This window comes from Penicillium chrysogenum, assembly GCF_028827035.1.
Source record: "Penicillium chrysogenum strain IBT 35668 chromosome Unknown utg000004l_segment0_segment0, whole genome shotgun sequence".
Lineage (NCBI taxonomy): Eukaryota > Fungi > Ascomycota > Eurotiomycetes > Eurotiales > Aspergillaceae > Penicillium > Penicillium chrysogenum.
Window position 1 is genome coordinate 1,652,387 of NW_026622752.1, and position 26,658 is coordinate 1,679,044.

At 49.6% G+C, this 26,658-nt stretch overlaps 10 protein-coding genes across 10 annotated transcripts; 5 read left to right on the top strand and 5 right to left on the bottom strand.

Annotated features, from left to right (window-relative positions):
• Positions 1 to 832: 832 nt before the first annotated feature.
• Positions 833 to 2,238, top strand: N7489_006552 (uncharacterized protein; the record flags this gene model as incomplete). Its single annotated transcript, XM_056712302.1, has 5 exons — positions 833 to 973; positions 1,027 to 1,153; positions 1,205 to 1,328; positions 1,400 to 1,863; positions 1,928 to 2,238. 5 exons carry the CDS (start codon positions 833 to 835, stop codon positions 2,236 to 2,238), a joined length of 1,167 nt encoding a protein of 388 aa, XP_056566017.1.
• A 421-nt stretch (positions 2,239 to 2,659) lies between these two features.
• Positions 2,660 to 4,038, bottom strand: N7489_006553 (uncharacterized protein; the record flags this gene model as incomplete). Its single annotated transcript, XM_056712303.1, has 2 exons — positions 2,660 to 3,931; positions 3,979 to 4,038. The coding sequence occupies 2 exons, from the start codon at positions 4,036 to 4,038 to the stop codon at positions 2,660 to 2,662; spliced, it is 1,332 nt and encodes a 443-aa protein (XP_056566018.1).
• Positions 4,039 to 7,685: 3,647 nt separating this feature from the next.
• N7489_006554 (glycoside hydrolase family 64 protein) lies at positions 7,686 to 8,966 on the top strand (the record flags this gene model as incomplete). The annotated part of the gene is made up of 1 exon (XM_056712304.1): positions 7,686 to 8,966. The coding sequence occupies one exon, from the start codon at positions 7,686 to 7,688 to the stop codon at positions 8,964 to 8,966; it is 1,281 nt and encodes a 426-aa protein (XP_056566019.1).
• A 195-nt stretch (positions 8,967 to 9,161) lies between these two features.
• N7489_006555 (uncharacterized protein) lies at positions 9,162 to 9,988 on the bottom strand (the record flags this gene model as incomplete). Its single annotated transcript, XM_056712305.1, has 2 exons — positions 9,162 to 9,518; positions 9,587 to 9,988. 2 exons carry the CDS (start codon positions 9,986 to 9,988, stop codon positions 9,162 to 9,164), a joined length of 759 nt encoding a protein of 252 aa, XP_056566020.1.
• A 408-nt stretch (positions 9,989 to 10,396) lies between these two features.
• N7489_006556 (ABC transporter ATP-binding protein) lies at positions 10,397 to 14,701 on the bottom strand (the record flags this gene model as incomplete). The annotated part of the gene is made up of 5 exons (XM_056712306.1): positions 10,397 to 11,283; positions 11,333 to 11,455; positions 11,510 to 13,469; positions 13,524 to 14,187; positions 14,244 to 14,701. 5 exons carry the CDS (start codon positions 14,699 to 14,701, stop codon positions 10,397 to 10,399), a joined length of 4,092 nt encoding a protein of 1,363 aa, XP_056566021.1.
• An 804-nt stretch (positions 14,702 to 15,505) lies between these two features.
• N7489_006557 (polysaccharide biosynthesis domain-containing protein) lies at positions 15,506 to 16,145 on the bottom strand (the record flags this gene model as incomplete). The annotated part of the gene is made up of 4 exons (XM_056712307.1): positions 15,506 to 15,563; positions 15,620 to 15,938; positions 16,016 to 16,040; positions 16,101 to 16,145. The coding sequence occupies 4 exons, from the start codon at positions 16,143 to 16,145 to the stop codon at positions 15,506 to 15,508; spliced, it is 447 nt and encodes a 148-aa protein (XP_056566022.1).
• Positions 16,146 to 16,525: 380 nt separating this feature from the next.
• Positions 16,526 to 18,280, bottom strand: N7489_006558 (synembryn; the record flags this gene model as incomplete). Its single annotated transcript, XM_056712308.1, has 7 exons — positions 16,526 to 16,625; positions 16,682 to 17,523; positions 17,574 to 17,693; positions 17,748 to 17,906; positions 17,973 to 18,049; positions 18,114 to 18,188; positions 18,253 to 18,280. 7 exons carry the CDS (start codon positions 18,278 to 18,280, stop codon positions 16,526 to 16,528), a joined length of 1,401 nt encoding a protein of 466 aa, XP_056566023.1.
• A 753-nt stretch (positions 18,281 to 19,033) lies between these two features.
• N7489_006559 (uncharacterized protein) lies at positions 19,034 to 21,589 on the top strand (the record flags this gene model as incomplete). The annotated part of the gene is made up of 1 exon (XM_056712309.1): positions 19,034 to 21,589. The coding sequence occupies one exon, from the start codon at positions 19,034 to 19,036 to the stop codon at positions 21,587 to 21,589; it is 2,556 nt and encodes an 851-aa protein (XP_056566024.1).
• Positions 21,590 to 21,644: 55 nt separating this feature from the next.
• On the top strand, positions 21,645 to 24,236 carry N7489_006560 (uncharacterized protein; the record flags this gene model as incomplete). Its single annotated transcript, XM_056712310.1, has 1 exon — positions 21,645 to 24,236. The coding sequence occupies one exon, from the start codon at positions 21,645 to 21,647 to the stop codon at positions 24,234 to 24,236; it is 2,592 nt and encodes an 863-aa protein (XP_056566025.1).
• Positions 24,237 to 24,791: 555 nt separating this feature from the next.
• On the top strand, positions 24,792 to 25,916 carry N7489_006561 (uncharacterized protein; the record flags this gene model as incomplete). The annotated part of the gene is made up of 1 exon (XM_056712311.1): positions 24,792 to 25,916. The coding sequence occupies one exon, from the start codon at positions 24,792 to 24,794 to the stop codon at positions 25,914 to 25,916; it is 1,125 nt and encodes a 374-aa protein (XP_056566026.1).
• Between the last annotated feature and the right edge of the window lie 742 nt (positions 25,917 to 26,658).

Consider the following 26,658-nt stretch of genomic DNA (forward strand, 5'->3'; position numbering starts at 1 on the left):
TCGTGGGCTGGGCTTGATGCGCCATTGATTCAGACGCCACTGCGTTACGAATGGGGCAAGTTCTGAATTCAATTTCAGACTTGAATAGATTACCCTGAAGATTTTTGTCAGCAGTTGATCTCGCATGATTTTGATTAAGGCCTACAGTTGAACCTGACGATGTGATTTCGCCTTCTAGCCAAGTCACGGCCGCTGCAGATGGCTGTCCCTCGTCTACCATGTACGGTTGATTTGGCTTTGGAACTGGAGGAGAAGGGAGCGACGAAGCCTGGGTAGTAGTTTGTCCCAAGGGACTAGACGCCTGTCCACTGGGGATCACGATCTCTTCCAGCCTCCGCAAGCGAACCAGTATATCTGCGGTGTCATTGCTAGACAATTCCTCAGTCTGGTACTGAGTACTGGCAGGCAATAGTGTCTCAGGATAGAACTGACAAGTCTTGCCCCGACTAGTGCAGTTGGTGCAAGGGAATGTCCGGCTACACTTCAGCTTCCTCGATCGACAGAAGTGGCAAGATACAGGCCGCGAGCGTGAAGACCTGACACGCTGTTTCTCGACTCGATGCATTTCTGCCCCTGGATATTATTTCAGGCAGTGTTTGTTTGAAGTTGGGGTGAATTGGGGGCGAGATGTGAAGTTGAGGGATTGACCAATTAAAGACCGGCGAATCCGCGGAAGTTCCGCGGCCTCCGTGGATTCCTATGTAGGAACTATATGAGAGACACGAAGGTATATAAGAGCCTCTCTTCACTAGGTAAACGATAGTCACACATCACCTTGGCTACTTTCTTCTATTCTTTGATCCAAGAATATTCTCATCTCATTTGTCTCAATATGGACGCCATCATTTCTCAGATCCAAGCGCTCGCCCAAGACACCGATGAAGCTGGTCGGTTGAACATCATTCAGTCTCTGCAAATAGCGAAGATTGATATTCAATCTCCACAAGATACCTTCATGGAGCTTGCAGTACCGGTTGGTGATCACATACCGCAATCCTGGGTTAACTAAATTGCTAATGGCTGTAGGGGCTAACAAGTGCAATGCTCCGAATTAGTGCAGATTTGGGACTATTTCGCTCTCTCGCGGAAAGTGATGCGTCCTTGACTGTCACAAAAATTGCGGAGCTGACCAGAGCGTCCCCTCAATTCCTAGGTAATGACATCTGGGACGGCCGTATCTACTTCGAATCCTAAAACTGGACAGAGAGAATTCTTCGTTACCTAGCAGCAACCCACATAATCAAAGAGACCGGAATCAATGAGTACATGGCAAACAGAATAACTCATGCCTTGGCGGACCCTATGGGTGAGGCGATGATATACCACGGGTAATTCCTTCCACCGAATTAACCACCTGAAAAACACCCCTGTTTACCTAGCATCCTTAACATAACCTTAGATTTGACATGATGGGACCTGTCGTGCAAGCAATGCCTGCCTTCTTCTCCGAAAACAACTACCAAGATGTCACCGTCAATACCAACACTCCATTCCAGAAAGCCCACGACACCAATCTCACCCCATTCGACTGGCTTGTCCAGCAGCCAAAGCACTTCGATAACCTGCAAAAGATCATGACTGCACTCCAAGGATCAGAATGGACCGAGGGATTTACTCTCCTTAAGGATGAAGCCCGTAAAGTTCCATCGAAGGGTCCATCCACCATACAGACTTCAGAGAAACCCTTCTTCGTCGACGTCGGCGGCGGCCATGGCCACCAATGCATCGAGCTAGGAAAGAAGTATCCCAATCTCCTAGGCCACCTTGTCCTCCAGGACCTGCCAGAGGCAGTGAAAAACCTCGCTCCCATCGATGGAGTGAAAGCCGAAGCCTATGACTTTTTCCAACCGCAGCCAATCATTGGTTTGTCTCCCATCTATCCATTCCGTACAAGATCTTACCAAATTCTGACCTTCTCTTAATCTAGGCGCCAAGTTCTACTATCTCCGCAGAATCATGCATGATTGGCCCGACGACAAAGCCGCAATGATCCTCCGCAATATTCGTGCGGCTATGGGCCCCGACTCGCGGGTCTTGATCGATGATGCCGTGTTGCCGGATACTGGCGCTAACTGGAAATCGGCCATGGCCGATCTTGCCATGATGACCTTTGCTGGTAAGGAGCGGACTAAGTATCAGTGGGAGTCACTTGCAGAAAGTGCGGGCTTGCGTGTGGAACAGATTCATACTTACGTTGCTTCGACTTATACCGCTGTTCTCGTCTTGGTTGCGCGATGAACTAATATGGCTTTCGGCGGAATCTTGGACTTTTCTAGCAAATGATGCTGCTACTCTCTTCTCTTTTTGTACTCGACTATTACTCTGTATATAATTTGCAATCTCTGTACACGTCCAGAAACTGGCAAGTATAGGTCAGATGCATTGTTGATCTCCATTTCCCACATATATTGGATGCTGTAGATACATTGATCGCAAGGACGTGATATATCTTTATGAGCAATGCTCTTTGCGAGCCACCTAAACTCAAAACGCCTTGCTAGCCCAGTAAATGACATAAAATGAAAAAGCCGCTGGGGGAAAAAGACGAAATCAAACGAGCGAAAGAGAGAGCTCAAATCGCCGAGGCTAATGCTAATATAGGTCGTGAATCATGCGCGTGCTGAGCGATATATTATGAGTTTTTCCCGGTATGGTTCACTCAATGGCTGGTTTCAGGGGCAGTGGGATCATGCAGTGTGGATGGTGGGCCACGGATGGTAGTCGCCGATCCTGCTGATACCATTCGGATTCCCGACGTCCCCTCTGTCGGCGTTGGAGGTTCATCATTGCTGATATTGATACTCTGGAATTGCGACTGAGTCGGCGTCACAGGAGACACAGTCATGGGACTGGGTAAATTGACGTGGATCGAAGGCAAGCGGTTGATAGGTGGGAGCTGCCGCGCTTGTTCACTCTGCTCCGTAACAGGACTTTGATATGCAGGGGCATCACCCCAGTCCAGGTGCTCGTAGTCTGGAGGTGGGGGAATGTTGAGCGTCCCCAGATCTCCATCATCAGTTTGTGATCCTGGTCGGCTCGAGCCGTGTGTCGTGGTCGGAGCCAGAGTTAGTCGTTCCAGCTCAGTAGAATGATGCGGTTCACTCATAATCGACGAAGCAATAGACTGGCCCCGAGAGTCGAGGCTGGAAGGTTCAAAAGATGGCGCAGCGGAGCTAACAGCGTCACTTTGCAACAGCGGTCGGCTATCCGAATCGTGGAAGTCGGAGTTGTGCGAGTCGGCTCGAAGCCGTGATCCATCATGGCGAACACGTCCAAGTTCAGCATAGCTCACACTGGAGATGCGTCGGTCCCGCTCTCTTGACTGATGCTCAGCTAGCAGCGCGGATACGTCGGCTGCACTGTTGGTTCCTGCGCGACGACGTTGTGTCCGAGCGCGAGTTTCGGCGTTTAGTTGCTCAAGACGAGCGGAATCCCCACGCGCCCGTGCTTCTCGTCGCTCCCGACGGCGTGCCTCGCGATCGGCTAGTTCCTGACGGCGCTGCAGGCGAACCTGGTACATAGCGTCCATCTGTTCCTCACGACGAGATTCCTGTTCCTCCGCGGTCTCTGGGTATTCCACGACCATGTCCATCCCAGCGCGCTCACCTTCTCGGGCGATGACTTGTTCGGTCGGCTTTGGGCTTTGAGAATAAGGGGGTAGGGTCATAATCGAACGGATGGAGGTATCGCGACGGACGCCATCAGTGGATTGCATTTCTGGTGCTGTGCCAGCTCCACGATAAGACGTATCTTGGCCGGTTTGATTCGGGACCTGGCCGTATGAGGCACTGCCGGGGCTCCATTCTTTCCATTTTCGCTTGAGGTATTTGCCCGGAAGGTATTTCGGTTGGTAGTTACGTTGTCGTAAATAGCGGAACAGGAAGAAGGTGCCTACACAGAGTGCGATTGCAAATATGATGCTCACGGCACACTAAGAGGTCAGCATAGGGAGGTCGGAAGGATCGGAGAACGTCATACGATAATAAAAATGTTGTTCTTATTCGTTTGAGCATTTTGACGTTTTTGTGGAATGTACATTCTGTTGGACAGGCAACTCGGCCTAGAGATCCTTAATGGAAGGCATGGAATAAAATCCCCGGATTTCAAAGGAGTCGAGGAATGAGAGGGAAAAAGGACAAAGCGCGTCAGCCTCGAGAAGCCCAGGCAACCCCGATGTGGCTATTATTATACGCCAAGCAAATGAAACGCTGTTGTGGAGATTCAATTGGCTTCTCCTTCAATCGGATTTGTCTTTTTAGTTAGAATTGTCGATCTTTCTTGTCTGTAATTGTCTATCACTTCTGTATTCTGTCCTTTTAAAGCGTTCAAATGTTTCCATCATATTGTGCTGTCCGGGATATCCCAGGTCGTTTCACCTCTAGGGCTCCAGGGTCCCTTAATCATCTTAATCATACCTAGGTAGGGTATCAAATCTCAAATTATTTACTCCGTATTGATCAATTTCATTATTGACTTCAGATCGTGGGAGATGAACTGCACGAGGCCCCTTTGCAGCAAGGGAAACATCTTATACAAAAATAGATACGCCCTTACCTTCGGGACCGGTATGACATCGTGCTGAGACAACGAAATCGTCAAACCGTCAACTTCCCACCGGTTAGGGCTCATTAGGGCTGGTGATCGCGTCGCAAATGGAAAAACCACGCTAACCTCGGTCCAGATCGTGAGATGTGAAGTAGGCGAATTTGCGAATTCTGAAATATTGCTCCCTTTCGGCTCTCCTTGCTCTCGTAGCTATCTCTGAAACACCCCTTGGAGGTTAACCTATAGCTTAGCGGCGATCGCACTTCCCCAGTCAATATGTCTCCACTAGCTTGTTTCGGTAGTTCTCCGTCAATTTCCCTTCATCTCACGAGGTCTCAAGAAAACATTGAAGGCACCTTCCAGTATCCCACGGGAATCGCCGTAATTCCAAATTGCCCTTGTCGCAGATCATCCTATTTTGGGAATACTGATACGGACGACAGCCGATGAGTCTTCGTTGTGTACTATCTTGCTGTTCGGCTTTGTTTCCGTAGTGGCCAATGTCCGTGAGGGTCCCCACACAAAGTAGCTATGGTAGTTATGTCCTCGAACGAATTTTCATGGTGCTTTGATCATGTCCTCAATACTGTTTGTGTCGATTAGTCCATGATGTGGTGGTCAAAGATAGGATCAGCATAGAATATTAATAGAACGACATTGCCGAGAACATTGCAATGCCTCAGTCGACAGGACCTGTCGACACTTAATGGTCGATCTTTATGTTTCCTTCAATATCTCTGGATGGACGTAGTCGATGCTTGCAGCGAGCAGTGAGGCGCAGTAAATGGCAGATAGGCAGCTACCTAGATATATGTCGGTAGGGACATGAGAACCTTAGCGAATCCTTGCCCAGAAGCTCAAACCTTTCTCCAACCCCATGTCTCTCCACTTCATGTCATTGTGTAATGGCAGTTATCCCGCAGGATATTCCTGTTGACAATGGAAGAGTGGTCTTGTTCTCAGCCTATCATACAGTAATTTCGTTTAACCTACCTCGTTGAGACAAGACCAGGCCTATGGTCAACCAGGGTTGTATGGGCATACTCTGTCTCCTAAACATGGGCGAGCCTTCGCTAGATAAATTAGAGATCATGCGGGTTGAGAAAGTCCTTGCCCGTCAGGTCCAAATTAGGGGCTTTTTTTTCCCCATGTCCCTTTGCCTAGAAATTTGACTTCGTGGCTGCAGGATGGCAACGCCCAATGTTGATGCTGACGATGCTTCGTCAACTATACTCAAAGTTATTACTACAAGGAACAAGGCAAGCTCCATGTGCTATAGCCTTGCATGATATACTCATGTCGTCCCAGCAGAGTAGGTCACCATGTCTACTATGGGCCCGCTAAACCAAATAAAGTGCGAAGTTCTCATTACTGTTGGTGAAGATATGTCAATATGGCAGTCTGACTAACAGCTAGGAAAGGTTTCCAGCAAACTATAATATCAGTGCAATTACGATCAAATTGAAATGTGATTATAATCCCTGACTTGGCCCTCGACCGTTGTCGTACAGACACCGACCTGGATAGACCGCCACTTATAGTCTTGGCAAGGGCTCTAGGCAACACTATACTTTGAATGGAAATCCATGGTGGTACTTAGATCTCGCCTATTTGTACGTGTCAGGGTCGAAAATAGACATATCGCCTTAGGAATCTGCCGCGCCTTGTCTGGCCAATTTAACGTTCATCGGATGGTTTTGTATCGAGGCGTGAAGGCGTCAGATAAACACATGGTGGACATTTTCTCCCATTTGCTGCTTTTGGATATTGCTAGACAAAGGCACGTGAGTGAATCTGGAAATGGGTCTGGTATATCGGCTGTTGTTATGTCCTAACGAGTTATCTGGATAAACACACCATTATAGAATTGATTCCAAGAAAGGTGAGATCAATTATTTTATACGGACCTTGATAGAGATCCGCAGAAAACCATCTTCCACTGAGTACATATGTATACGCAGTTGCTGCATCATCTAAGAAGTATACAATCTACAGTGCTCGGAAGATATAGCTACATATTTTTAAACTTAAGATGAACATCCCGGCTTCATACGAACAAGATTTTCATATTTTTAGCCGTTCCTCTATATCTTGATGAAACTTCACAAAGTGACCGGAGAACCGGACATTTGACAAGCCAAGAGAGGATAGAGGGGATATCCATGGAGCTACCTATGAAGCATCTGATCCAATGTTCTCTCGCCGCGTGATAATATTCCGTTCCTCTGGCGCCGGACCCCTTTTTTAAAGAACAACCCAATCAAAGCCGCTGAACTGAAGTATTCCGTGTAACAATATTCAAACTCCTCGACGTGGGGGCGTGGTGCCTTGCGAGGTTCTTCAGCCTCAGGACTCTGGTGCTGGAAAAACCACATTTAACGACGTCGTATGATCCAAGAAGAGCAAGTCAACAACATTCAGCATAATCTTTAAGGGAGGAAAAAACTTAGTGATCGTCTCGTGGCTGTATAGGAATATGAAATGGTTGTATTGGCCAAGATACCAAGGCCTGGATGTGATGCTGACCCAATGGCCAACCTCGGAAACCTCGTCCTCCTTGGCAGAATGTGAGCTATTGGGAATTATCGCAAGTCGGTTGCCCCCAAGGCCAAGTATTTGGCCTTTGGATTCCCGCTAAGTTTTCACATGTTTAGCTCGAAGTTGTCCCCCGCATAAAGCCAAGATGAAGAGGTGGGAGTTGGATCACCTGGAAACTCGGCATGATCGCGCCGGTCCGCGGGGGCTTAGATCGACATCGGTATATACTGTTGTTGATACCGGCGCGCAGCCTGTTGCGAACTATGATCGACATGTCCGCCTAAATCAGGTAGCCGCTCCAATGGGGTTGCAGCCATCATATCCGAGAAAGTTGAGGTCATCGCCACGTTGCATCACAGGGTCTTGTCACCCTGCCCTACCTGAGGCCACGAGTTTCGCGCAAACTTAACAAAGGATGTCGAGCGATAGTATATATAATGGGCCATATTGCGAACTAAAATGTCGGTAACAGCTTCAGACCCCTTGGCAGACTTGTGGATCTTGATACGGCTTTCTTATTGGGCTTCTGCGCCAGATCATTTCATGAGCTCAGTCCACCTGAATTCTTGTTCAAACCCCTCAAGGCACTGATATCGCGGAAAATGGCAACGTTGAACTTTGAGTTGAAAAACAATACCGGTTCTAACACGGTCTACGCCTACATCACAGGTCAAGCGCTTGATAATAACAATGCGCTTTTCCTCCTGCGATCCGATGGCAAGACACCCTACTACCCAACCTCACCACCGGCCACTGGGACCGATCTGAGTGAGGATTGTGCGATTCCCTTGGGTGCACCTGGCAATACCACCACCATCACTATTCCGCACCTCGCAGGTGCGCGACTGTGGTTCGCCCAAGACAACAAATTGACATTCTATCTGAATCCCGGCCCTGCCCTTGTCGAGCCTTCGGTATCGAACCCGGCAGACCCTAACTACAATCTGAGGTGGGCCTTTTGCGAATTCACCTGGAATGACTTCCAGCTTTATGCGAATCTCAGCTACGTCGACTTCGTGTCGATGCCCATCGCCATGACCCTAACCAACGGAGCTGGTGCAACCCAGACCGTCAAGGGCCTGCCACCCAATGGTCTCGATCTAGTCTGCGATGCTCTCAAAGAACAGCACAGCAAGGATAATGCCGGCTGGGACAAGCTTGTAATCCAGAAAGATGGGGTCAACTTGCGCGCCGTTTCTCCAAACACGGGAAGAACCCTGAATAATTCTTTGTTCAACGATTACTACAGGAGCTACGTGGATGAAGTCTGGGCTCACTACAGCACCAACAATGTTTTGACGGTCAACACCCAGGCTGACGCCGGTGATGTTACCGCCAAAGTTGCCTCCGATGTCTTGTCCTTCTCGGTTCCAGATGTTTCATACGTCAAGCCGTCCACTGGAGACATCTTCAGCAACAGCACTGGGTCTTTTGCCGTTTCCGGGAATGGCACTAAAGACGCTATTACAGCTCGTCTCGCGGCTGCCTTCAATCGCTCAACCCTGCTGATCAATGGCAACCAGCCGAACGGGGAGACAGTTTCCAATTACTACAAGAACCCTGTGACAAACCACTACTCGCGCATCTGTCATTCTGTGAACATTGATACCCGAGGCTATGCATTCCCCTATGATGATGTTGCGCCTAACGATGGTCCCGACCAATCTGGGAGTGTTTTCGATGGCAACCCAAAGCTCTTGACAGTCACTATTGGCGGCGGTCCGAGTAACTCTGTCAAGAAGTCTGCTGTTGGGGTTAATGCTATGCCAGTACAGCAACCCGCGGAGAATGGGCAAAGCCAGGAGAATGGACGGAAGCCGAGCCGCTTCCATGAGCTGAGGAGTTTTATGGATAAGCTGACGCACAGGAAGAGCAGCACTTGAGCACATATGTTTGTCTCAGTGTTATTCGGTCATGTTGTCGTATATTGTAAATGCTACTGTATATACGCCATTTTCGGTCTTCACTCTCTTTTAATTTTGCTGAAAATAGGTCAATATGATTCTGTGCTTTACCCCCCTCCCTTGCAACAAAATAAGAGAGTAAGGTATCTGCAAATTGCATGATGACCTGCATCATTATGAGGAGCTAGTTCCCCCTCCTGATTCCCCAGCATGCTTCTTAATGTAAGCTACGACCTGATCCGGCATAGCCAACCAGGGCGTGTGTCCTGTTTTAATCGTCTCAGTTTCAATCTGCGCCCCCCTCCGTCGTGCCCGCTCCACCAACACCTGCTGAACCGGCACCGGAGTCGCGCGATCCTCCTCAGTCAAAAGATACGCAGAAGGAATGTTCATGTACGCCGCACCGGTAGCAGGGGCATTCTGAGTCGCCCAAGAATGTGGCTTGAGAAGCTTAACCCACTCCGCACCATCGACAACATCATGGAAAAACAGCACGAGCGCATCGCTGGCAGTCACAGTTCCTTTCTCTTCCTGGAACAAACGTTAGTGGCCACATAGATATTTTGCAAGTTGCAAATGGAAGTCCGCCGACAACTTACATCGCGCACATACCATGGCGGGGGCATCCCACCAAACGCGCCGACCAAACCCTCGCCAATGCTAGGTAGAAAAGCGGCGATGAAGATGAGTTTCACGACACCGCCCTTTTGGTTGGATGCTTCGCGCTCTGACTTGCTCAGTCCATCCAACGCGCTGCTCACTGGTAGCCCGGCCCAGCTGTGGGCGATGATGACGATGTCATGGCCGGCATCTGCCTCCTGTTGAGTGATGGATCTCACGGCATGGATGTCTGGTTGAAGGTCGACGACTGAGCTGGCTTGCTGGATGGAGGGAAATGAGACACTGTGGCAGGTGTAGTCGGTGAGTTGCTTGATGATTGGGTCGAAGATGGTGGGCGGGTACCACGCGCCCGCCGCGAAAATCAGAGTTGGCTTTGACATTGTCGCCCCGGTTGATGTGAAGATTATGGGAATTGGATATGGGCGCTTGCTCTGTACAAACGAAGTTTGTAAGGCTGAGAGGTTGCAGGGGGTATGAAACTGGCCATGCGGGACTCCGCTTTAGTCGATTTATTGTTACCGCTTTTTTCTATCTCGTCTGAAATAATCATATTTATCCACATCAGTGTTCTCCTTTACACTCTAGGTTACATCTGTGCCTATAGTAGTGACATCCTTACGTGGTGTCGCGGATTTACTTAATCGATGGATGTTGATGGGACTTGGTAACCACGGTGAGGCAAATTGCAATGATACACATATGGACTATTAAGTATAGGAACCAGAGAAAAGTAATCAAAAATGTACGTCCCAGAACTAATGATTCACAGGAACAACCACTTGAATAGTCTAACCACCGACTTCCTCAGGGTCACTGAGCAAGGCATTCAACTTGCCACCATTCATTTTCGCCAGAGCCTGATACGGCCCTTCCTCCACAACAGCTCCCTGGTCAAGAACAACGACATGGTTCGCGATCTCGATCATTTCCTTCGCGTGCGTGATAATGATAACAGTAAGCCCCTGCCGCACGGCCACCAACTGCTGCACCGTCTGCCGTACGATCTCCGCACCCGCTGGATCTAAGCTGGAAGTAGCTTCATCCAGAATTAGGATTTGAGGTTGACGCAAAAGAGCCCGTGCAATGACCACGCGCTGTTTCTGACCACCGGAAAGGCCAACCCCACCATCTCCGATCACAGTGTTGTATCCCCGAGGCAGAGAGGAGATGAAATCATCAATCCCTGCTCCTTGAGCGGCAGTTCGGACACTATGAGATGAGGAGAGTGGTGAGTGCTGATCTAGCCCGTAACTGATATTTTCATGAATGGTGCCGGGGAAAATAGTTGGTTGTTGTGATACGATGGAGATCTGTGAGCGGAGAGTAGGAACATGTAGGCGAAGGATGTCTGCGCCCCCGAGTGTTATTGCGGGTTGCCCAGTTTCGGAGGCCGGGGCTTCGTAGAGCGATAATAGAAGCGATGCGACTGTGGATTTCCCCGACCCGGATCGTCCTACGAGCGCCGTACAGGAGTTGCGTGGGATCGAAATCGAGACGTTCTTCAATACCATTGTGTTTGGCCGAGAGGGATATCGGAAATTCACGTTGGTGAGCTTGATCGGGGTGAGGTTTGAAACTGTCAAACTACCGAGATGCTCGTGGGATCCATCTTGTGGGAGTTTTGAAAGGCGAATAAGCTGCGCCGCTATCTCGCGGGAGGTGTTGATCTGGGGGACTATAAAGGAGTGAGTAGAGTATTTCGGAGCGGTTCAGGGCCTACTAACTCCATGAGAGAATCTGAGCAGCGTATCCAATGCTGAAAAGTAGCATCGAGAATACCATCATCACATCATCCACATTGAATTCGCGAGATGCTGCGAGCACCGCTCCATAATAGAAGATCAAAGCTGTTCAAGAGAGTCAGCACAATAGCAAGCAAGTAAAAGAATGAGCGAGCTTACCGCTAGAAAATATGACTGTCGACTCTACCATACCGAAAAGCATGCCGGTATAGATGGCACGTTTCAACCCCAGCAACAAGCAGCATGCGATCGCATTGGCTTGTTTGCAATGGAAGTGACCTTCCAATGTCAGTGTTCTCACGGTACGAATCTCTGAAAAAGTCTCAGTAAAGACATCGGCGGCGAGATTGTTCGCATCATTGCATCGTCTTTCCCACAGCCCATTTGTTCCCTCGAAGCCTCGAGTGATGACATAAATGACAGGCCCACAGGAAAGAGCAACGAGTGTCAACTTCCAGCAAACAATCAGACTCCAGATAATCGCCATAACGGTGATTGCCGCAGCAACAACCACGTAACCCGCGAATCGGCCTAGAAGATTTCGCATGTCTTCTCCATTCTGATCGAGAGACGATGTCAGTCTGAGAGATCCGTTACCATCTTTTTCAAACCAGGCTCGTGGTTGATCGAGAATGCGTTGGAAGGCATTTTTCCTGAAGGAATCCAGCCAAGCTTCGCCACAAAGCTCTAGGAAGTAATGCATGAAAAAGGACGCAAGGCCATCCCCAAAAGACACACCCAGTACAGCAAGTGACCACGTCATTGCTAGGTGTTCACTGCTTTTTCCAGCATAGAAAGTTCCGAACAGCTGCGACAGAGAATATGAGAATATGGGAGTTGCGCTTGCATGGGCCAGTGCTGCGGCGAATCCCAGGAAGAGGATGATCCGCTGTCTGGTTGTCAAAGTCGATAGAATGGTGCCCATAATTTGAGACAGCGTAGTCATTCGTTCTTTCGGTATCTGCTGCTCTTTTGACTTCTTGCGGCGGCCATGTGGTTTCCGGCTGCGCTTCGTTCGTGATGGATCTGACCTGGAGCCCTGGCCATCAATATAAACCATTTCGACTTCTTCCGTTGGGATTTGGATAGCCGGTTCTTTCGAAGCCCACTGCGGACCAGGTCCTTCTGTCATGAAAGAAAGACTTTGGCTCCAATCTCGCAAGGGCGATCCTGGGAACTCCCCATTCCTGACCACGTATTCCGAATTCCTTCTCGGCGTCAAGTCCAGTGAGCTGAAGCGAAAAGTTGGGGGGATATGGCCTTGAGCCCAGGAGGTCCTGGCTCGACGATGTCCAAGGAAAGCTGTTGGGGGTCTTAATGTGTCCAAGCTCTCCGATGATGAGCTCTCCCAGGGAATGTTCATATCATCCAGAGCCCTCTTGTTCTGGGTCTTGGTTTCCGGACCACCGTCGACTTTCGCATGGAAGTACTTTTCACTCCCCGGACTGACCTCGACGGCATATCTGTAGCCAGATTTCACAATCGAACCCTGTTCAAGGATATACAGGAAATCCTGTTCCATGATTTGTGACATATCGTGGGTGATGATGATAGTAGTCTTTCCTTTCCGCCATTCACGGATTGCTTTCATAACTGCGACTCGGTTGGTGTGATCAAGAGCGCTGGTGGGTTCATCCAGGATCAGGATTGGGGTGTCACGTAATTTCGCTCTGGCAATTGCAACTCGCTGTCTTTGGCCACCACTTAAAAAGCTCCCACCCGGGCCAACGCATGTGTAAATTCCTTTAGGGAGACCATCGATAGTGTTCTCAAGCATGGCCAACTCAACAGGTTCTTTGACATCTTGCTTGGTGACGGTGGCATGGTCCTGGCGACCAAAAGCAATGTTCGTGAGGACAGACTCATTGAAGAGAACACTCTTTTGCTCTAAAAGGGTAATGTTGTTGCGGATCCAGTTGATATCGAGTTGCTGCATTGGAGTGCCGTCAATTAGGATTTCACCTGAGGTTGGCAAGTAGAACCGCATCAGTAGTTGGCTGAGGGTACTTTTACCAGAGCCGCTTTTCCCTATAACGAATGTCGTTTCGCCAGCAGGGAAGAAAAAGCTCGACGGCTTGAGCACGCATTGGTCAGGCTGACTAGGATATGAAAATGATACCTTCATGAATGTCCATTAGTGCCAGATAAAGCCCGTAGAAGAATTGTAACTTACGTTTTTGACCTCGATATCACCTTCGCAGTGTTCAGGATACCGGGTTACTTTCGCCTCGCTCACAATTTTGTCTTCTCTCCGGCTCTGGATGATCGATTTCAAGGCGGCACCAGCGACCTTGCCTTTTTCCATCACGATCATCTGCGGCAATACCTGTTCGATAGATTGAGCTGCGGTCAGACAGGCCCAGAAAGTTCTGAGAACTTCTCCAGATGTGAGTTTCCCGGTGCGTGCAAGCGAACTGCCATACCAGAATCCCTGAACAAACATCCCGAACATCATCCAGCGGATGAAAGCAATTTGCAGAGAATTCAGCCGAGCTTGGCGAAGGTAATGTGAGGCAGATCTCTCAATGCGCTCAGAAAAGTTGCGATGCTCGAAGGCCTGCCCATTGAGGCATTTGACCGTATCGATATTGGTGATAGCATTGTTGGCAACCTTGGAAGCCTCGGTGAGCTCAGCCTGCTGTGCTGTAATGCTAAATTTCATCTTCGAGGAAAGGAATCCGATAATTGCCGAGAATATTGGAATGCCCGCGAGAGTTACCAGAGAGAGGCTCCATGATGTGTAGAAACCCAGCCCCAGCGAAGCCAGTGAACGGCACGAGTATTGCAGTACAAGTCCGAGTGGCTGCGATGTCGCCATCTGCATTTCATGGATGTGTCTGGAAACAATGTGATATTAGATATAACCTTTCAGCGAGTATAGTGTTAAACTCACGCTTGAATTCCCGACAACAAAGCCCCAGAGCCCTCGCTTTTGGCCTCAAACCACTCAACGTCGCGATTTAACAATTCTAGAAACACTTGGCTGCGAATAACGGAGGCCTGCATTTCCCCGAATGCAACGAAAAGCGCATAATATGCACCGTTCAAAAACCAGCCAGCTACTCCCAGTCCGATCATTCCCAAGCAACTTGTGATTACTTGGCCATGAAGCCCTTTGGCATCAATCTGATCAGCGCCGAAAGACGTAAACGAGTCGAACACATTGCCAAGGAAGACTGCAAGTGCCGGCGTGACACAACTAGCAACCAGGGCGAAGATAGACCCGAATATGAGAGTCGGCAGGTGTCTTCGAGTCGTGAATCCGAACAGCGATTTCCAGCCCGGATTTCCCTCGGGAATATTTTGTTTGTTAGTGTCGCTCGAGTCGGAAGTCTTGCGTTTGGTAAACATTTTTGGCGAAAGGTTTGAAGTCACATTGAAGGCCTGGTATGACTTGCGGAGATTTTCCTTGCCGCGCTATAATGGCATAGGAATGAGGCAAGATGGAAGAGGATACAGATCGGCATAAAATAGCCATGACGGACTATTTGAATGTGGTTTGACAAAATAATCCACGAAAATAAAAGAACAAAAGAACAATACTAAGGAATTTCCTAATGGGGTAACATTGAAGAGGGGAGCAGAACAAAGACACCCATGCTCCGACATTGTTGCAAGGCGCCTGGGATGAATGTATCATTCATCGGGATCAGCCTTGAGACCGCAATCATAATGTTCACTGTTGGTAGATAGTCAAACAACTCCAGGGCTAGAGGGTGGACATACTAGATATTTGATGCGCGATGGCCACAATCATTCGCAACGAGGGCCCCAGAAAATCAGCCCATATACACACACAATGGCGGTCGAGACTATAAGACGAAGAAGCAAGGGAAATGAAATTTTATTCAGGGTATATTTCGGATCCAACATCGAAAGACTGTCCAAGTCCTGGCAGACAGCCAATCTACAGTTGAGTCGCGATTGATGGTCCGACGCTAAATCAGAACCACATATTTATGTGTACGAGCACACTTCTATCGTAAAAAGTAACCTCAAACCATGATACTGCGAGGTCTCGTAATCAGTATCACAATATCGAGGCCATTCACCATCTGCACCACAAGGAAACAGGCAAATGCCGTCGGCCAGATCAGCCGGGATGTGGAACTGCCCTCGATCTCGAAAACAGCAGCAATGAGACACGATTTGTAATCAGGAGCTGGCCTTCTGGGCCTTCTCGTAAATCCAATCGTTCAGACCAGCGCGGTTTCTAGGATACTCCGTCAGTTTCCATGCGTGACTCACCCGGCTCCAGCCGGCACTTACCTAGCGATCTCCACGGCGTAGAACTGCATGCGCACACCGAAAATAGTGGTGTCCTGGTCATACTCGGCATCCGCACGGGTACGGATCATGGTGCCAAAGTTGAAGTCATCGATTTTGTTCCACTTCATCATCCAGTTGCGCCACTTCTCCTTGCCGGCCTTGCTCTTCATTTCGTCCTCGACGAGGGTCCCGGCGGGATCGAAATCGGGGAATGCCTCCATAAACGAGTTGTAGATATCATCGTCCTGCTTGGTCAAGCGAAGTTGCGAGCCCTTGACCTTTTCCAAAATAGCCCAGTATGTCATGAGATGTTCAACCGCTGCAACGTGATCGGGGTATCAATATTATGATCTTGCGCCAAGCTGTAAATCGGATGTGAATCGATGCGCAACTAACCTTTGACGGCGAACTGCTTCTCCATCTGTTGCGATTGTTAGCGATCAAGGTTCTTCAGTCTTTCCATCTGCACACGGGTTCGTACATCCTCCAGATTCTCCGCCTCCTCGGGGTTGAATGGCTTCGACATTTTGACGGTTGATGTAAAGTGAATTCTATGAAATGCGAGAACAAGAAAGCAGTGATATGACGAGTGGGGAGGAAATCAGGTGGGAGTGTTCGGTGCCCCGCGCATAATTTTTTTGTCGGGCGGAGAGCACCCTCCGCCTTGCATAACGTCATCCCGCCCGCAGTCCGCACGAGTATAAATCGTACCAGCCTCATATTCAGCTCAACTACTGCTGCTTGAGTCCCTTTATAGCTTACTAAACTGAGCAAAAACCCCCACCCATATAGATCCTGGATTGATGCCAGCATCGCTACAGAGGTACTACAGAGTATAGTCATGAACCGGACATGCAGCTGTAAGCTTAAAGGCCTTGCTTCCAAATGGGACTCAAAAGACAATGCTCAGTCACTATCTGTATCGTCCGGTAGTTCTTCGAATCTTCCTTCGTGGAGAGCCTGAGTCACGGGGTTCTCGACATTAAGGAGACCATTTGCTTTGGCCCTGTGATGAATAGCTGTTAGCAAGGACTCTATATAGCTCGTTTACGGTGCACCTACCTCTCAAATAACACAAAGAGTCTCTCTGCCTCGCGCTCCTTCTCCTCCATGGTCATAGGCGGGCCGGTGTCCTGTGGCTCGGCGGCCCACCGTTGTCCTGTGATTGGATTGCGTGCGGTGTCGGGGCCATCTTTGGCTGAGGATGCTTCAGTTGCACTCTGTGGCATCTCAATGCCGCGTGCTGCCAGGAAGCCAGCAGCGAAGCCGTAGCCAATGTTCTTAGTGAGTTTCTCAGCATCCTTACCTGATAGGACAAACATCAGCTCGGAAATTGTAACCTTCAGATTGGCGAAGTGGGTTGTCGAGAGCTTCAGAAGTCTTGAAGAAAGCGTATCTGACTGTCCAATCGGCAAGCTTCGGTCAGTGTCTTCAGGCAGAAGAAGCGACTGCATATGCTTGCGGGGTCCATCGGGTGCCACTTCGTAGATAGCGATGAGTGAATATAGCAACGGGACTGCATTTGCTTCTAGCTCCGCAGGGCTATATATGGATGTAGCCTGGTCCAAGATGCTCACCAACTTGTCCACGTTGCAGTTGTTGTCAAATGCGGGAAAAAGCGGGCTGCTCTCGAAGATTTTGCCTTTCTTTTCCTCCAAGTCAAGGATAGACAATGTATTAAGCAAGCCGCCAACTAGACCATCTAGGGGCTTTGCTGGAATATCAATGCGACATATGATCTTCAGGATATGAGGGATGGAAGGAGAGAACTCGGGACCAAGGTTTGGGAATATCTTGGAGATGTTGTATACCAATTTGAGCGTGTCTGACAAGGCCAGTTCGTCCATTTGTGACAATGGCTTTCTTCCCGACTTGGGGAACTGCTTCGCATGACGGCTCAATTGCTATACTGGTCAGTACAGCACATCGACTTTCTAGTCGGACAATGACTCACGTAGTTGATGTTATCCCCCAACGCGTGACTCTTGATCAAGTCTTTAAAGTCTAATGTGGTGTTATAGGTCGCGTAGAACAATATCCGACTTGTGACCATCTCGTCTTCCGATTCTTCGGTCTATCAAATATCATATCAGCTTTGGTACCGACATTCCATCTGCTGCGGGCCTACCTTAAGCTTTTCTGCCAGCTTTCCACTGTATCCCGTGTCTACAAAAGCCTGGCGCATTTTAGGGTCAAGTAACAGCGCATTTGCAACGCATCGCAATGCTGCTCGGCGTACGTCAGGGGTTTCCCCCTCAACGCCATATCGCATCAAGGTATTAATGCCCTGAAATTATCAGAGTCAATTGTAATTCTCATTCTCGACGGGCAACTTCATCTGTTGTGTTCATACATTCTGCGAATAGATCGGTTCTGCGTTGGTAGGGTTCGTGCCGTGTTGTCGGAGCTGGAGGAGGGTTTGGACTCGGTCTAGGAGTAGGTGGGATCAGTACTAGGCGCGTACATAGTAGGTCGGCCATTGCATCCGACTTACCTGCTGTTGAGAGGTTGTTCTCTTGTATGTCTTTCTCGAGAGATTTTAGAAGCTGTGTCACTTGTTGTAGCTTCGCTGTATGTGCAAGATCGAGTCAGCCGACCTGTTTGACAGTGTGGGGCTCCTCAATATCATGTACCTGTTCCTTGCATCTGAAGAAATGCCATCCTGATCTGAGCTCGCACTGACTCGAGTGTTCCGAGTAAGGGGGTGAGGTAGGACTGGTGTCACTTCCACTGATGCCTTGTGCTGAAGGACAGTCCCCGGCACAGTATGAGGCAATATCAGATCAGTAGCTTGAGCAGGTAGCTATTGACGAGGGAACCAAGAAAAAGGGAGAGGGCCCCGGGGAGCCACGCGGGGAAGTCAGACCCAAATCGTCATAAATTATTTGGCGACCCCCCACCTAAGCTTCTCTTAAGAACCTCTCCTCCAACAATCGATATAACAATTACTGCTACATAACTATGAGAAATGCCCTGTCTTGCACAATCTAGTCTATGTAGACCTTTTGTATAATGTGAACTTTTGTGAACTCCGCTGTTTGCCTAAAGAATGTGACAGTAATAGATTGAAATACTAGAAGCTCAATGCTAAATGCTAAGTACTGAATGCTGAATGTTGATTATTGTTGTTAATTGCTACATATCTACACACTAAAATACTCTCCCAATGATTATTGAAGCCTATAGCCACTCTCACAAAAAGTCCGCGTATTGATGCCTCGTCGCCTCAGGCGGTGACACTTTACGCGCATCGCGGCGCGTCGGAACTTGAACCTAGTTTTCTCGGCTTGATGTGGCTTCTTGATTCCCCAGTCTAGAACAGATCATGGACAGGGCCTGAATAGCATCTAATTCAGCAATGATCCTTGACTATTGCTTCTTTTCCTTTTTCACACTTCTTGTCTGATTCAAATCATGGTGGAGATCCTCTCTGCTCGTCCGCCTACACCTCCAAGGACAGCTTCGCGCATCGTGATTGAAAACACCGAGTCACCAGTAACCGTTCAAACACCCAAGGAGCCAGCATTTTCTGCACTGGGGTCGGTGGAAGCCGCTCCGTCCAGCCGCAGTTCGAAGAAAGTGAATTTCTCGCCATGGCCCAAGTACATCAAACCACCAACCTTTGCTAGTGCCATGAAATCGGCCCCCGACGTCAAGACTATCCCCCCATCCCCGAACTCCAAACCTACGAAGTCGATCCTGAAAGCAACCCAGTCACCAATTCCCGTTTGGTCACCCAATGTCGATACATTCACCACCGAATCGCTTGCCATGCTGCTCGAATCGGTCATCCAACAACTGGCAGGCGAGTCGATGAGCTCCCGACTCGATGCCTACATGCAGTTCTTTGGCGCGCTACGCACTTACGACGGACTTCCGGCCGGTCAGAAGATTGCGGAAAAATTGAATCTCATCACCGAGTTTATCCAGCGAGATGTGAACCGGGACCTTGCGAACGGCTCTCCTCTCGACACGAACCTTGCCAACCAGGCTCTGAAATTGTCTGCTGCGTTTGTTTGGCATCCGGAGATTTCGACACAGCTTTCGGAGGAGTTCAAAATGTTTCTGGTCGACCACTCCATCACTTGTCTCTACGAGGCCAAGGCCCCAAAGTCTGTTTTGACGCACTACATGTCCATATTGGCCACTCAGAACTTTGGCCCCAAAATTATGACCGGTGCTCGTGTGGCCCGTCTTTTGACGGTTCTACAAGAAATAACCAAGAATATCACTGGCAACGCCATTATTTCCCATCGATTGAACATTTACCAGCGCCTGCTAGGCCAAGCCAAGTCCGCTTTCATCTCCCAAGCGAGCCTATGGATGGAACACCTGATATTCGCGCTGCTTCATCATTTGAGGGACACCAGGTCAAAAGCGATTGCACTTGGCTTCCAGGTGGCCATAGAAGCCGGCCCCAATCCTATACTGTCGAAAAACATCCGGGATCTTTTCGACCGGCCATTAGAGCACGACCGAAGGCTTGTATCAGAGGTTCGTGAGCGCATGACTCGAATGATGGCGACGGTGGATAGCGGTGAGCATGTTCCTCAGATCTGGAGCATCATTATCCTTCTTCTCCGGAGCAAAAGATGGAATCTTGAACAGTGGGGTCATTTCAAGGAATGGGTCCTCGTGCTCCAAAAATGCTTCAATTGCAGCGAGCCAGTCATCAAAGCGCAAGCTATTGTTGGTTGGAATCGATTCGTCTTTGCTGTCAACCCCAACGAATCGACGAGCCGATATCTGCTAAAAATGCTGGGCAAACCGGTACTCTCTCAATTCGACCGCAAGAAGACCGACAAGTCAGGAGCACCGCCCACCCAACTAGCTCTGACCAGTTACTATAATCTTTTATACTACACTTTCCGTCCGTCAGCTTCTTATCAGCACCTAGATGTTATATGGGAGGAATACGTGGTCACTCCGTCTTCAGGGATCTTCTCATCGGTCCCGGTTCTCAGCGACTGTCTTTCGCGCATATTAACAAACCTGTTGTGGAGTGCGCAGGCTAAAATATGGATAGAGAATCGAATCAATGACAATACCAAAATGGAAGCAGAGGAACTTCCTGCTGCCGACAGCAGATGGGTTCGATCAAGAATTACCTCGATTCTGAAGGTTTTCGAGCATCTGCTCAAAGCCTCAGTTTGGGTCGACGACGCAGTTGGCCAATCTCACGTGGCATTGGCCTGGAACAGTCTGTCCAATGCTCTATCGCTTGCGTCCAGCAAAGAGATCACCCCTTCAGGGGAATCGATGCAAGCTGTTGCTAGCATTTGGAGTCTACTGCACCGTCTTTGGACTGCAGGGCCGCCCTCGTTGAATGCCGACGACACAGATATTTTCTTCGAAAGATTCAGATTCTTGTCTACAACAATGATTGTTTCTATTGGGGGGATTCCGTTTACCGAAAAGCTTCTCCTGAGGAACGCGGATGAAACTGACAACATTTCCGCACATTCACATCCAAATACGACCCAAGAAAGTGCTATTCTTCATCTCCTTCGAATAATCAGCAGCACTGCAGGGATAATAGCGCCGAGCGAATCTTACACACACCTTGTCTTAGGTAACATTGAAGCAGCATGCAACGGGAGGTTCTCCCGAGGATCTCGCCTCGAACTTCTCCAACAGTGTGCTGAATTGAGCACTACGGAGTCCAGTGCTATTCCCTGTGCGGCTCAGCTGTCGGAGGTAGTTTGGAATGCCACTGCTCAGGCGGCCGCAGATGCTTTGCAGTCGTTCCCTATGGAGTCGGCTCGTGGACGTGACGGCTCTGTATCCCGTGACTACGAAAATGTCATCAAGATCCTCTCGTTCGGACTTTCATTTGCGTCGGCCTTTAAAGAGTGGTCTCATTTGCTTGAAACTTTTGTTCGCGTTGTTCGTACAGAGAAAGGGAACCAGGCGGTTGCCAATATGATTGTGGGAACCCATGGCGGAACGCCTCATGCATCTTTCCGCTGAAAATACCTACTTGCCCTCAACATCACTGCTTGGTCATTCCTTGTCCATCCCTTTCATGCAAGGAACCGGCCTAGGCATTGATCGCAGCGGCATCCAGGCAGCTGGTCATACCATCTTTCCTCATAAACTCCTCGCGTCAGTTGCCCAGACATTGCATGGTGCATACGACAACTTCAACGCATCACAATCCTACGGTCTTGCCGACTTTATCGAGGCATTAACCTCTTTTCTGGGCACTGGCGTCCCGCAGTTCCAATGTCAAATACTTCAATGTCTCCAGTCATCACTTGGTCTTTGGTTGAAGGACGAAACTCACAAAATCCATGTTGATCGTGGCGTCGATAGCAGAATCCTGACAGCGTGTCGTGCACTCTCGTCAGCTACTATTAATATTCTGCAAACATCAGTTTCTCATGATCTACCTGCTTTGAAAATCTTTGAGCCTATCCTTTGCGCCGGTTTGGAGTCATCGCATGTGTCAACAGCTAAGAGATATGTCGAGCTTTGGGGCCTGACCTTTGGTTCACATTCTTTTGCCACGCCTGTCACCGTTTTGCAGGCTGTACAAACTGCCGAATCCAGGGTCCAGACCGCGACATTGCCCCCTCAAGACGGCGATCAGGATACGGACATGTTACCTCCCCCTCCGCAAGACGAACTGGATCAGCCATTGCATCAGCCATCTCAGGACACTCAGCTATCGTCCCCCGTCGTACGGACCGAAGACTCCTCCCTGGTCCTCAAGCCAACTGAGCAGTTCCATGAACCCCAGTTGCCGAGTAATATTCTTCAACCCACGGATGCACAAATTGTTGAAGGCAATTCGATGTCTCACAAACGCAAAAGCCATCGTGAAATATTTTCGATGATTGAATCCCTTCAATCCTCTTCGCCCGCTAGTACTCCACGGAAATTGGGCTTTAATACTCCTCCGCATCTGCGCAAGCTGCACGGAGGATCACTGGCCGAACTTCCTCTAACGCCCACTCTCGCCCCTACTGAGAATGAAGAAGGATTCATTGGCTCATCTCCTACGCCTGGTACCAGAGACCCGACACCTGCCATGAACTCCGACGCACTCACATCGAGCCACCGACCTGCGGATTTGGGCATCGATCCTCCATCATCCCCTCCCGAAATGCAATCTCGGAGCCCAAGCCCTCGGAAGCCTCGCTCGAAGAGCGCGCGACGAAGGGCTGCAAAAGCAAGGAAGGCTCTTGTTGGTACATCCGGCAAACAGTCAACAGTCAACAGCCCGGCTACTTCCCGTCTGGCGACGGAGAACATAGACACGCCCATGGGTGATGCCCATGACTATGATAATGACAACACCAACGCTACACCTCCAGCAAACGGAATTACTCCCAGCCGGCGACTCCGATCTGGGCTGGGTAAAGACTTAGATACAGCAGATACAGCAGAACCTTCTCTGGCGCCACTGGTTGACTCTGATAATACACCTGTCCAACAACCTACTCGCAAGAGTAAACCAAGCTCGGGCTCCAAGAAGAAGCGGAAGCAATCTCAGTCTAAGCCTGCTGACAATCAACTCCAGCAGGCCAGGGACATGCCTCCTGATATCCTTCCGGATAGTTTCATGGACTCGAGCGAGGAGACAGAGTCACAAATCGCGTCACAGCTTGGACAGGACTTGGAACTAGCAGTGGACATGGACGATAGGGATCATCTGGAGCAAGCAAAACTTACGGATGAGCCATCTATGAAGAAGAGAAAACGGGATCAAGAGGAACCTTCTTCATCTGTGAGAACTGACAGACGCCGGTCGACACGGCTGTCCATGGCTAAAGACGTGGTCAACGTCGAGTCATTACAGCCTGATGCTTCACATTCTCACCGTGCCAATTCTCAGCCAGTCTCTCCGGCTACATCATTGTCGCCAACTGCGACTCGCCGATCCACTCGCGCTTCACAGCGAAAAGGTGGTGGTAATGCCCCTACGGATTCAATCCCTGCAACCCAAGACCTCGTTGCACAGGAATCAACACAAGATGGTGAGACCCCGCGACCGTCCAAAAGGTCTCGCAAGTCAAGTCGTCTTGAGGATCAGTCTGTCTCTGCCGCCGTTGATAGCACTCCCAAAAGCGTCCCTCGAGATACCCGCTCGCGCAAAATGCGGTCTCAACAACAGGCATCTGAGGCGTCTCAACCTCAATCTTCAAGCATTCCATCCGAGGAACATGGCGATACAGAAGACTTGCCACCTCATGTCGGCCTGGACATGGTCCCCGAGAGCCTCATTACAGAAGACCAAGCGAAGCAGAACACCTCTATTTTTGTTTCTACCGAAGAGGCAACTGCCAGTCAAGTCTCTGAAATGGAGCAGGCCATTGAGCCTGCTGTAAAACCAGACACGGAGATGGACATCGACATGGATGGAGTACAGCACGGTGGAATAGTAGAGCAAACTACAAGTGTCGCCACCACGGGTACCCAAACCCAAGAAACACACCCCGAGCCCAAATCCGATATCAGCGAAAGAGGCGTCGTTCAATCCCTGAAGAACCTCTTGGGTGAAATGGAAATGGCGACTTTGTCCCCGAGCGCTTTCCGCGAGGTCGATGATCTTCTCTTCAAGCTCCGTTGCGAAGCACAAAATGCATCAACGCGACACAATACTTCAGCATAGCGAATGGCGTTTACAGCGAAACCTTTTGGATATGAATTTTTTATATTGGAACCCCGTCTCATCATTATTCCCCATCTGCATCCTATATGTCTCCATAGCCTGAAGCACAGTGCCTATTTTATTGCTTGGCACGCTTGGTCCCAAATCTCTTCTTTTTCTTGTACGTTACGTTTTCCGGGCTCGATGGTTTCTGCGGGTATAATACCATTCCAAACATTGAACATTATGATCTTCAAGAAGTAGAAGACCACAAAAGAATGAGGGTGCTATGGGTGTCTACATATGTAGTTCACTTCTACATTTTCCCCACGATCATCTGCCGTTGCCACCATTGTAATAATAAGGAGATTCCGTATTGGCCAGTTGGAGTTTGACCCGAAGGTGTTCAGGTACAGTTGACCTGAATGTCATGATGACACCGAGCGCCACTCCTTCCTAAATAGTATATCAAACCAGGTTTTAATCTAAGACGTCCTGCTCGAATCGGCAGCGAAGATTCCATTCAAACTTTGCAATTATATGTACATATCTAGCTCGACTGTACATATTCACACAATGGCCACCCCAGGCACTCAGTATATGATGCAAGCCGGCCTAGCAGCCGGCATGTCAGGCACAGAGGGCATGCACCCCCCACACGCCAAGCCGGTGGATCCCCATCTCAGCGACCCGGTCAACATGCTTCCAGCCGACCTAACACCCGACTCCAAAAGTCGAATCGCACTGCGTGGTGTGAATGGGAAGGAGGTACTGGTTCCCTACCTGAGTATCGGCGCATGGTCATGGGGCGACAAAACAACCTTCAACTACAACCCAACACGAGACCTACCGCGCATCCACGCAGCATGGGAGAAGCTCAAGTCTGTTGGCTTGACCTTCGTGGACACAGCACAGTCCTACGGCGACGGTGAGAGCGAGCGGATCTGCGGAACCCTGTTCAGGGACATGCCTCGCGACTCTTTCGTGATACAAACCAAGTGGCTATCAACACCAGACATGACCAACACACTCATGCAGGCTGGCGGACCGAAGTCCAAGCTTAAAGATTCGCTCGTGCGTCTTCAACTAGACTACGTCGACATCTATCTCGTTCACGGTCCTATCCATCCGAGCAATATATCCACTGTCGCCAAGGGCATGGCCGAGTGTGTGCAATCCGGGATGGCGCGCGCGGTCGGAGTGGCTAACTATGACACAAAGGAGATGATCAAGATGGCTGATGAGCTGGCCAAGCACGGCGTCCCGCTCTCTGTCTGTCAGTGCGAGTATTCCATCGTACGCCGCTTGCCCGAAGTCAGTGGGATGATTCGAGAGTGCAGAAAACGAAGTATCTGCTTCCAGGGGTTTGCCTCGCTGGCCGAGGGCCGTCTTTCTGGTAAATATTCCCGCCTCAATTGGCCGCAGCAGAGCCGACGTTTTAGCAGTTATCCCATGCATCTGCTCGAACCTACTATCAATGTCTTGAAGAGTATTGCTGAACAGCGGCATGTTCCTCTTCCTGCTGTTGCGCTGAACTATTCTATCAATAAGGGCGTTCTGCCACTGGTTGGCGTGCGCGATGCTGGCCAAGCGGAACAGGATATGCAGGCCCTTGGATGGCGGCTGACGGAAGATGAAATGAAACAGATTGAAGGAGTCAGTCTGCAGGGTGGCAGGTCTGCCTTTATGCAACATGGGTAGGTAATATCGAAGGATGATGAAAGTGTACAGTGTGAATCGAGGACCTGGTTATTCTTGCCTCATGTCGAGGGTCTCATCCCAATGGCTTTGGTGATGTCTAGACCAAGAGGTCTGAACTGTAGGCCAAGAATAAAGGGCAGAACATGACTCGTCTTCGCTACGACTATAATCATAAAGTCTGGACCGTGGTAATACATGTCGCAATCAACGCCATGCAATTGCACAACTCCACGCCAAGAACCGCCCCCTTGGCAACTGAAGGGAATTTCGACTGTTTTTTGGACACCTCAGCTCGTTCGGCACTCCTCCGGACCCTGCATCCACTCGTTGGGGACCATGAAATACCTGCAGGTCACCTCACATGACTGAGCCAAGCTGGCTAATCTTTGCTCATGATAGTAATCCCGCCAACAGGACTGCGACATCGCACACCATCTCCGCTCTGGGATGCTCCCAAGACTCTTGGCGCGGCTCTCCTATCTCACAACCCGCGAATCTAAGGATCCAGGACGGAAATGCCTCCCCAAGCCTCTTGGCATGGGTCCGAGGTGACGGGTGCAGCAGGATGGGATGGTTGGGGCGCCCCTTGGCATCAGCCAGAAATCTGACGAAAGCGTCCTTGATCTGCTGCGGAGGTTTCTAAGCGACTTTGTCGCTGCTTAACTTTTTCTTTGATTTGTGATCTCTTGTAAAATCACGAAGTCATCGCATGGAAAGTTACAAAGGTCTCAGCGCTTGAAAT